Genomic DNA, 11,551 nt, shown 5'->3' on the forward strand with positions numbered 1-11,551 from the left:
AACGAACCAGCAGCAATAGAGTTCACAGCGGAGTCTGGTTTTGATGTTAAAACCATTCTCTTTATTAGTATCGACTTATAATATAGTAACTTAACGAAATAAAGGAAAGTTAACAGTGTAATGTGTATATATGTGTAAGTATAACTCCCAGACTATCGAGCCTGAGGGAACAAAGCTCAGAGTCTTGAGATGGTAAAGTAGGAGAGTTCAGTAATCTACGGAATAAATGATGGGAGAGAGATATTTGTAATCCAGGGTGAAACGTAGAGAAACGGCCGTTACTTCAAAATAACCGCCGCCGATGTTCTTATCCGTTGAATCCGTCGACATACGAGTTATCAGCGAAAGTGACCTGTCACAGGAATACCGTCTTCCAGGGGTTACCAAGCAACATACCCAGGCAAGGGTTAACAGAAGACATTCCACAATCCACTCCTATGGATTATAGGAAGTGACAGCCACACACATTCGTTGTGGTTCCGTGTACCGTTGATCAACCCACTCTTGTGGGCACAGGAGAGTTCCAAGCCTCAGCTGCGACTAACTGAAGCGATCAGCTTTTCCAGTTTCTCTCTCTCTCTCTCTCTCTCTCTCTCTCCCTCCCTCTCCCTCTCCCTCTCCCTCTCCCTCTCCCTCTCCCCCTCCCACAGTCAGCCTGTGACTGACATCATAGCCCCGCCTCCTCACGCCGCCGCTCTTAAAGAAACAGTCACAGTACGACCGCAGGCTCGTAACAGCCACAACACAACTTCCCGACTTTTGAACTCAATGCTTCAACTAATAAAGTCAACCATGTCATTTGCCTTCTTAACCACCCGATAAATCTGTGCAGTTTCTCGATGAACTTGGAGTCTAAGATCACTCTGATCGACACTGTTCAGGGTTTTGCATTTAACAGTGGACTGTCGGATACATTCGACCTACCGAGCTGCCAAGATGATCATCACTAATCAAATCTCACTGAGATTTCTCAGGTCCTGTTGAATTTATTGCCAAGTGCACAAGTACTGGAAGGTACAGGTACAGAGAAACACTGACTTGTGGCAGCATCACAGGCAAGTACATTCAGATAACACACGAAACATAAATTATACGATTCTCTGTCAGTAACAATCTCTAAATATGTTTTATGTCATTAACAACCTGTGAAATACATTGTGTCATAATCAATATTAAAATGTGCATTTGTGTCAATAACAGACTTGGAAATGTTGAATGTGCTCACTGTCTCCATTCCTCCTGTAATCCACAACCAGCTCCTGTGTTTTTGTCACAATGAGAGAGAGGTTGTTTTCTTGACACCACAGTGTCGGGGTGATGACTTCTTCTCTGTCGGCTGCCTCGTTATTATTTGGGATTCGGCCGATCAATGTAGTGCCGTCGGCAAATGTAATTAGCAGATTGGAACCCGCCACTGCGGCCCCACAGTGCACTATGTACTGATTGCAAAGCTACGAAATTGCATGTGAACAGCCTCCCCTCCCCCAACTCCACTCTTTCTGCGTCACCAGCAGACTGGGACATCTCACATCTCGCCGCCTCCGCCAGGATATTAAACTGTGAACAACTGTGGTCAGGGACTGCTCTGTGGGGTACTCCAAACGCTACCTCCTTCCAGTCTGAAAACGATCCACTCATCCAGACGCACACTGCCGGCAGTTTATCATCTCCAACGAAAAAGCCTAATCACCTACTCCCGATGTTCAATACCATTGCTGACTCTGAGATTACAACCGTCAAATACCAGGAGGGACATAATAATCAGAAAGTCTCTAGTCACAGCGTGTAAATGAAATGTGATCTCAGTGGGTGTGTGGCGCATGCTCAGAACGCGAAGGAGAGAGACAAAATGAGCCAAGTCACAGACTGATGAAGGGGAGGAATGATCCATTTTGATACAAAGAGGGAAGCAGAGAGTTTGATATTGTGCCTGATTCCGGAACTGTGGCCAGTTAGAAGATGAAGTCTTGTCCCCCCAAGTTGTTTTGAGTTGTGACAGTGTTTTTCTCAGAAGGCACCATGGAAAGTAAATAATCTGAGTGGAAATGTTGTCCTTCACCCACTGACGTGGTTTGTAAACTTTTAACAGTTTAGAAAAGACAAAGGATTTGTGTATGGGAATCACAACCACAACAGCACGATAGTTCCGTTGTATCTGTCAGTTCACCAGCACTTGAATGCCGCCGATTCTTGAATGTGGAGGCGGAGTTGCTGAAGACAACGCTCCCTCTTGCGACAAGGAGAGCCCGAACATCTGTCCATGCCCGTGTCTGATTGGATACACTGCCATGACGTTTATAGCAATGTGACGTCATTCACTGGCTCGCATTTTGGAAGGGATTCAGTCGGCTATCGCAGATACACCAACAGCTCTACACTGGGAAGCGGCCGTTCACCTGCTCCGTGTGTGCGAAGAGACTCATTCAGTTAACCCACCTTGTGATGCTCCGGTGAGTTCACAATAAATAGAGGCCACATTTCTGTCCGGAATGAGCAAAAAGTTTTACTCAATCATCCCAGATGCTGCAACACCAGCAACGTCACATCAGGGAGGAAGTTCAAATCAGCTCCGTGTTAAATGTTTAACCATCACAGTGACTGAAGGCAGCTGCAGGTTCATGAGGGACTGTCACTGTCAGATTCTGCAGTTCTTGCGGCTGCTCATCGCACCCAGGACTGAACCCTGGTCACTGAGCATTGGAGGAGTCTGTTCTGCTGATGTCAGCCTTAAACTAGACTGGTGTTTAATATTGTGGATCTGTGAAAGATAAATCAGTTTTGTATCAAATCCCGTGTGTCAGGTACATACAGTCTCTACCACACTCACTGTGTACACTAGAGAGGCCATTCAGCCCATCTGGTTTCTGCCCATGTTTCTGTTCCATATCAGAATATCAAAATCTTTCCCTGCCGTTCCCCTATCACTCTCCCTGAGATGACAGGTTGCAACGAGTCACCACTCCGTGGGATAGGAGATTTCCTTTGAATTTCATGGAATCATAGAAATCCAAAACACATTACAGACGCTTTGGCCCGCAATGTTGTGCCGACCATGTAACTTACTCTAGAAATTGCTTAGAATTACCCGACCGCATAGCCACCTGTTTTCCTAAGCTCCATGTACCTATCCAAGAGTCTCTTAAAAGACCCTATTGTATCCGCCTCTACCAACGTCGCTGGCAGTGCATTTCACACACACATCACTCTTTGCTTAAAAGCCTTAGCTCTGACTTCTCCTCTGCACCTACTCTCAAGCAGCTTAAACCTATTCCCCCTCGTGTTAGCCGTTTCAGCCCTGGGAAAAAGCCTCTGGCTATCCACACGACCAATGCCTCTCATCATCTTATACACCTGCATGAATTTCCTGCATGATTTTCTCCGGGCTGAACAAGACGATGAGCTCACTGTGGTTGTGACGTTGTTCAGGGCTCCGGACGAAGTTGGTTAAACTCCTTCTTCCCCGCTCTTTTCAACGTTTTGGGTCATTTTCACCAATTTTAAAGGACTGTGCCTCAGACAGCACAATTGTTACGGACCAGCAGCAATAGATCACTAATGGAGTCTGGTTTCGATGTGAAAACCACTATCTTTATCTGTATCTACTCCAAATATAAAAGATTAAACGAAATACACAGAAAGTTAACAGTGCTGTGAGTATATATAGCTCCCAAACTATCAAGCTTGGGAAACAATGCTTAAAGTCTTAAGATGGTAAAGTGGAAAAGTTCAGTAATCCACGGAATAAGTGAGTGAGAGGAGAGGTTTGTAAATCCACTCGAAAATGTAGCATTTTGAGTGTGTGTGTGTGTCTGTATTTCCAGCAACTGCAGAATCTCCTGTGTTTTATATCTGCATTTTACTTTGGCATTGGATACACATTGATATTGAGTATATTGAGTTGTTTATGGGAGCTTTCTGCGTTAAAACAGATGCAGATTTTTCTATACACACACGAAAAAAATGAGTTATGAATATTGAACCAGAGCCTGCAGAAATATTTAATGGCTCCGGGATTACCCATAAGGCGGTGCGTTTAAAATTTCGCTGGCGCTGAAGAACCGAACAGATGCGCAGGCGTCAGGGCTAATGACGTCGCAAAGCATGACGCATGCGCATGGTACACAGAAGGCCTTGGAAATAGCGTCTGCAGGTAAGATCGATTCTCTGTGTTTTTATCTTAAACACCGACTGAGGGACGATTCCTGTGAACTGCGGGCACCGTGACCCGCAATCCCGGGACAGTCCTGCCCTCTTCCCTCTCTCTCAGCCCCACGATCCGTACACGGGCCCCGGGGAGCTTCCGGCTGATGAGGGAATGGGAACCGATGGATCTCTCAGACAGAGCTGAGCTCCAGCTATCTAAATGCAAGGATTAGGAACTCGGAGAAAGGGAACAAAATCTTTTACATCACCAGTTGAGAAAATCACCTTTGTTCTTTCCCCAATTACTAACAAGAGAACATCTGCAGATGCTGGAAATCCAAGCAACACAAATTGCTGGATGAACTCAGCTTTAGTACAGTTTTCCATAGATGCTGTCTGGCCTGCTGAGTTCCTCCAGCATTTTGTGTGTGTTCTTGTTCTGGACTTTTCTACCGGTGAGAACATGTTTTGTCCCATTCTCTCTGGGTACATAATGATATCAAACACCTTTGCCCTGGGCAACAAGTAGCTTTCAGTTCACAAATGTGCCAGACTCCAATGAGACAGACTACTGCCCATCCCTTCATATTCATTGGCATTGCCATCACTGAGTTCACCACCGTCAGTCATTGGGGACGGGTTCAGGGGAAATATTTATGTAGCATACAGAAACTGGTGTTATCTGTGTGCATTGTGTTGATGCTAAAGTTGCTGGAGAATTTGCAAGTGGGAAGAAATGGAGTGCTATTTGGAAACCTGACTTTTTAAAGCATAATTTAGCAAGCAAATCACATATGGACAGTGTGCAAAAGCTTTGGTGAGAAAATCCTTCATTACCCGTTACAGGCCTGCTACATAGGTTGTGTGAGAGTGCAGATGAACGGGATCAAACCCAGAGGAGATCAAAGTTCCTATTGACAGTGATTTGCCAGCTGTGAAAATGAATACCTCTCTATATAAAATTCACTGTGCACATCTTGTCACTGGGTAAAAAATGCACAGTACAAGATTTATCTGCACACCGGTTATTACAAATTAGAGGGGATATTGGAGGGAAGGAGGGGAGTCATCCAGTGTCCCTGATGCCCTCACCTACAAGATGTGCATCCAGCTGCAGCTTGTAACCCTGCACTTTAAGGAGTTGGAACTTGAAAGGGATGAATTCCAGATCATCCAGCAGTTGGAGGTGGTGATAGGTATGACATGAAGAGAGGTGAGTTACACCCAAGGTGCAGGGCACAGGAAACTGTGTGAGAGTCAGGAAGGGGATGAGGTTAAATAGCCATCGCAGAGTACTTTGTTGCTATCCCGCACAACAGCAGGTGGACCACTTCAGACACTGTTGGGGGCAATTACCTTACAGAGGAAAGTTGAAGGGTTGATAGGAGACTTGTTAGTTAGGGGAACAGACCAAGAGGCAACTAATATCCTGGTGATAAGGCTTGCAAGAGGTAGCGTGGGGGGGGGGGGGGCGTGATGTGGTTTAAATAAGTTGTAGGAGGAATGGGAGCTAGATTGACAGAACATATAGTGGAGAGGGTGAATTGAATTGACTTTATTACAAATACCCTTCATATAGATGAGGAGTAGAAATATTTACATTACGTTACCATCTAAATGTGCAATGTGTAATTTAAATTAACATAATAATTAGTTTGTATATAGGCCAGTCAAGAAAACATAGAAATCAATTAATCAGTCTGATGGCCTGATAGAAGATGATGTCCAGGAGCCTGTTGGTCCTTTTGCTGTGGTACCGTTTCCTGGATGGGAGCAGCAGGAACAGTTTGTGGTTGTGGTGAATTTGGTCCCTGATATCCCTTGGGCCATTTTTACACAAATCCATACCCTACCAACCAGGCTGCTATCTAAACTTTTTTTAAATGGTGAAACCGAGCTCATATTCACCACTTGTGCTGGCATCTCAATCCACACTCTCACAACCATTTCAGTAAAGAGCTTTTCCACATGTTCCCATTACATTTTCACCTTCCCCACTTACCCATGACCTCTGATTGTCATCCCACCCAACCTCAGTGGAAAAAGCCGCTTGCATTTATTTACCCAAACTTCTCCTTCATCATTTTGTATGCATCTGACAAATCCTCAAAGCAATGTGTAATTTCCTTGTTTGTGTTTAGAGTCTTTTCTAGGTGTAGAGGATGATGAGGGGCATTGATCGTGTGCACAGCCAGAGGTTTGTTTTCCCAGGGCTGAAATGTGTGGAATGCACTGCCGGCTTTTTCGGTGAGAGTGTTTCAGTTACTGTGGGGCCAGGAACCCATGCAGCTCAGTGGGAACAGGGAATAATGCCAATGGAAAGAGTCAAACTAAGCCAGGTCACAGATTGGAGATGGCAGAAATGCCCCATTCTTATAGAGACAGGAAGAGCATCAGAGAGTTTGAGGGTCATTCCAGATGCCAGCACTGAGCCCAGTTAGAAGGTGATTTCACTCTCCAACTTGTGTTGAATCTCACTGTAACAGTGTGATGTCAATTCACAGCTTGACAACTCAGTGATCTCATCTGAAATGTTGTCCTGCACCCACTGATGGATTTTGTTCATCTTCTTACAGGTTACAAATCACAAGGAATTTCTCTACGGAAATCTAAAACACAACACACCAGTTTTGCTGTCTCTGTCCAGGTATTTAAGAAGTGGAGCAAGGGATTCACTCGATCATCATTCCCGCTCAGACTGCGGAGAGAGATTCACTCTATGATCTGACCAACTGCCACGGCTGTCATTTTGAACAGGTGATTCCCATTCATCTGCTCAGACAGTGGGAATGGATTCAGATGGACATTTCAACTGAAGGGACATCAATAAGTTCACACTGGGACAAGGCCATCCACCTGCTCTGTGTGTGAGAAGGGATTCAATTGGTCTTCCCACCTGTTGACACACCAGTCAGTTCACACTGGGCAGAGGCTGGTCATCTGCTGAATTTGTGTGGAAGGTTTTACTCGGTCATCTGTCCAAATGGTTCACCAGCAAGTCCACACTGAGGAGTGGCTGTTCACCTGCTCAGACTGTGGGAAGGGATTCACTAAGTCATCTAAACTGAAGCTACATCAGAGAGTTCACACTGGGGAGAGACCGTTTACCTGCTCGGACTGTGGAAAAGGATTCACTGGCTCATACCAACTGAAAGTACATCAAAGAATTCACACTGGAGAGAGGCCGTTCACCTGCTCAGACTGTGGGAAGGGATTCACTTGCTCATCTAAACTGAAGGTACATCAGCGAGTTCACACTGGAGAGAGGCCATTCACCTGCTCAGACTGTGGGAAAGGATTCACTTGCTCATCTAAACTGAAGGTCCATCAGCAAGTTCACACTGGGGAGAAGCCATTCACCTGCTCAGACTGTGGGAAGGGATTCACTCTGTCATCTAAACTGAAGGTACATCAGCGAGTTCACACTGGAGAGAGGCCATTCACCTGCTCAGACTGTGGGAAGGGATTCACTCAGTCATCCCACCTACAAGCACACAAGTCAGTACACACTGGGGAGAGGCCGTTTACCTGCTCATACTGTGGGGAGGGATTCACTTTCTCATGGCAGCTACTGAGACACCAGTCTGTTCACACTGGGGCGTGGCCATTCACCTGCTCAGTATGTGGGAAGGGATTCACTCAGTCATCCACGCTAATGGCTCACCAGCGAGTTCACACTGGGGAGCGGCCGTTCACCTGCTCCGTCTGTGGGAAGGGATTCACTTGTTCAACTGACCTGAAGGTACATCAGAGAGTTCACACTGGCGAACGGCCATTCAGATGCTCAGACTGTGGGAAGGGATTCACTCGGTCATCTCACCTAATGGTGCATCAGCGCGCTCACACAGGGGAGCGACCGTTCACCTGCTCAGACTGTGGGAAGAGATTTACTCATTCATCCCACCTATTGGCACACCAGCGAGTTCACACAGGGGAGCGGCCATTCACCTGTTCAGACTGTGGTAAGGGATTCACTCGGTCATCTCAACTGAAGGTGCATCAGCGAGTTCACACTGGAGAGAGGCCATACACCTGCTCAGACTGTGGGAAAAGATTCACTCAGTCATCTCAAGTGAAGGTACATCAGAGAGTTCACACTGAGGAACGACCGTTCACCTGCTTAGACTGTGGGAAGGGATTCACTCTGTCATCTAAACTGAAGGTACATCAGCAAGTTCACACTGGGGAGAAGCCATACACCTGCTCAGTCTGTGGGGAGGGATTCACTTTGTCATCGCAGCTACTGAGACACCAGTCTGTTCACACTAGCGAGAAGCCATTCAACTGCTCAGTGTGTGGTAAGGGATTCACTCAGTCATCCACCCTAATGGCTCACCAGAGAGTTCACACTGGGGAGCGGCCGTTCACCTGCTCGGACTGTAGGAAGGGATTCACTTGTTCAACTGACCTGAAGGTCCATCAGAGAGTTCACACTGGGGAACGGCGGTTCAGATGCTCAGACTGTGGAAAGGGATTCACTCGGTCATCACACCTAATGGTTCATCAGCGAATTCACACCGGGGAGAGGCCATTCACCTGCTCAGAGTATGGGAAAGGATTCACTCAGTCACACCACCTACAAAAACACTGGTCAGTTCACACTGGGGAGAGGCCGTTCACAGACTCAAGCCTGAATTATACCTCTGTGTAGACGCTGCAGTGTATCATACACAGTAGCCCACACAAGTGGCCTATGCCATTGTGTGCATTTTTACTTGTGAGTTCGTGTGTCTGTGTTGCTCTGGCAAAATGCTAGTTGGCGTTGGGGTTCTATGCTACTGTGTTGAATTGACTTGTGGAGTTGGGAATGATGGTAACTGCTGAGTTCATCTTGTTGGATTTGGAGCTAATAGATGCTGAATAAGAGTTATTGAAATCACTGCAGCGCAGAAAAGAGAGAAGTTTTTTCCATTTCTTTGTGCAGTCCGTGACGTCCAAACTGATGTTTGTGGAAACTTCTTTGCACAAATTTCATACCATTTGCAAGTCTTTATAATATACCAATGAAGAGTCGTACAAATGTAAATATTTTCTGACTTCCTGACTTAACCTCTCCTCGATTTGGTCCATTTTCCCAACTTTGAAGCAACAGGAAATCTCTAGGAGGAAATGTGCTGTTACCAAGCAGACCAATCACAGTTCTCGCAGTCTGTGACACACAGTTACATTTTCGTAAGGTGTGCTTTAGGCTACGGCGTACGGTATGGCCTAGAGTGCCGTGTCGGGTACGCGGCTACGTGGAGCGTACGGTGAAGCATAATTCAGGCTTCAGTGTGTGGGAAGTGATTCACTCCGACATCTCAACTGCAGAGACACCAGTGAGTTCACACTGGGGAGAGGCCGATCTCATGCTCAGACGTTGGGAAGATATTCCCTCAGCAAAATCAACTTAATGTGCATCATTGAGTTCACACTGGGGAGAGACCGTTCACCTGCTGTGTATTTCAGAAGCGATTCACTCAGTAATCTAACCCTGTGCAACTCTTACTTCGGCTAGCAGCTAAATATAGGGGGTGATATCCCCCAGCCCGGCCAAACTTAAGAAATCTTGTTTGGGTGGATGCTGTGTGACGTATCCCCTGTTACAAATCAGTACCCCCGCAGTAACAAACGATACACAATATGTGATTAAACGACTGAGATGTACAATTCTTACTTTGACTAGATGGTTAGTGAAGTAATGAAAAAGAAAGAAAAAGAGCCCACTCTCTCTTCTTCTCATCTCTCCCCAGCAAAAGGCCATGAAAATCTCTCTACCAGACTCACAAGAAAGAACATTTCTGTCATTGGATAGCCCCACACTCCAAAACCCTGTTATCGCTAGTCGTACCCTAAACATTGCTGCTGCAGGGAAGCCATTAACTCAGCAGGGAAACATTGCAGAGAGTCCACTGCATCAGCAGTGAAACCTTACAGTGCATTACACTTGTGACACACTACCGGGTTCACACTGGGGAGAAAGTTTCAATGAGTTGCATGCTGCATATTTGTCCATCACCGTTGCTGAATGCAATTTTGAGAGTGGTTGTGTTAAGTACCCTGTAACTGGGTGTCTGACCAGCAAAGATAGAAGAATCCGTTGGAGTCTGGGGGTACTATTTTCAAACATTGTTTATTAGTAAAATATACAAATCAATATCAATAATGCAAATATATAGATAATACACGTTAGCAATACTAAACCTAAAAGTGTGGGTATAATAATAATCAATAATAAACAAGCTCTATCGATGTCTAGGGGATAATGAATTGTCATATGTGAATATAAAGTTCAGTTCAGTTCATACGTGCTGAGGTAGTTGTTGGTTCTTGTGTTTTAATCGTTGGAGAGAGAAAGAGAGAGCGAGCGAACAGTGACAGCTACAGTCAGTCAAACCTTCCATTATGTTCTCGATCCGTCAATGTGTTGTGGCCATTCAGGTATGACCCCTCTGTCCGACCATTCTTCTGTGGTGGACTCATCACCCAGGCAAGGGTGGACACACACACAAGCCCCCACCGGCCCTGTGAGTTAAACTGACCGATTCTTTGTTCGGTCCCCGATGCCCCACACCTTCTTGTGGGTTCCAACACTCAAGCAGTGCTCACTAGTGTGTCTCCTGGTGTGTCTGAGGGGTATCTCCCCAGACCTCAATTTTATCCCTACTCACGGGGTCTCAGGTGTCAATCAGTTTTGAATGGCTTAGTCCATCAAACCAGCCCACTCCAGCTGTTCACTGAAGAATTTTAATGAACAGAATAGTACCAAGTAAACAGCCCTCTCCGGAGCCATAAGTCTTGCAGGAGTCATAATATGGTGGAACAACAAGTCTCTCACTCCCGGTGTTGTCTCTCCCTTATCTGAAGCAAATGTTCCAGTCCCAGTATGTTTTCCCTTTGTCTCCCTTTCTCTCTCATTAGCAGCGTGGTAACAATAACAGTTTGTGATTTTCCCCGGCAGGTGGGGGGACATGGGCAACTCTGCACCCTTCTGCCCATCAGAGCTGTTCATCCTTCGTAGCAGTTGTCGGTGCTGAACTCTGCAATTATTGCTGCTGCTCACCACACCCAGGTCTGCACCCTGGTCACTGGGCATGGGAGGAGTTTCATCTGCTGCATATTCATCTTTAATGGGACTAGATCTGTGACAAATAAATCAGTTGTATTTTAAACACTGTCTCCGGTACTTAGTGAATTTATAACACACCTAGTGTACAGTAGAGAGTCAACTCAGGCCGGCTGAACCCTGCCAGTGATTCTGTTCCACAACAGATCTTTCAAATCCTCCCCTGTTGTCCACCTCTGTGGTGATGGGTTCCAAATTGTCATCACTCTGGGTGAAGAAGTTTCCCTTGAATTTCCTGCAGACTGAAGAAGTCGAGCTGACTGTAGTTCTGTCTGAGATTTTCTTTGCCTCTCAAATCTCTGG

At 46.0% G+C, this 11,551-nt stretch overlaps 1 protein-coding gene across 1 annotated transcript; it reads left to right on the forward strand.

Moving 5' to 3' along the window:
* Nucleotides 1-7,106: 7,106 nt before the first annotated feature.
* LOC132388299 (zinc finger protein 420-like) lies at nt 7,107-11,220 on the forward strand. Its single transcript, XM_059960639.1, has 2 exons — nt 7,107-10,235; nt 11,084-11,220. Exon 1 carries the CDS (start codon nt 7,127-7,129, stop codon nt 8,792-8,794), a length of 1,668 nt encoding a protein of 555 aa, XP_059816622.1. The 5' UTR covers nt 7,107-7,126; the 3' UTR covers nt 8,795-10,235; nt 11,084-11,220.
* Nucleotides 11,221-11,551: the final 331 nt, after the last annotated feature.

This window comes from Hypanus sabinus, unplaced genomic scaffold (genome assembly GCF_030144855.1).
Source record: "Hypanus sabinus isolate sHypSab1 unplaced genomic scaffold, sHypSab1.hap1 scaffold_294, whole genome shotgun sequence".
Lineage (NCBI taxonomy): Eukaryota > Metazoa > Chordata > Chondrichthyes > Myliobatiformes > Dasyatidae > Hypanus > Hypanus sabinus.

Bases quoted from the DNA above. Each gene is read 5' to 3' on its own strand.
- LOC132388299 (XM_059960639.1), top strand. From the start codon at position 7,127: ATGGTTCACCAGCAAGTCCACACTGAGGAGTGGCTGTTCACCTGCTCA.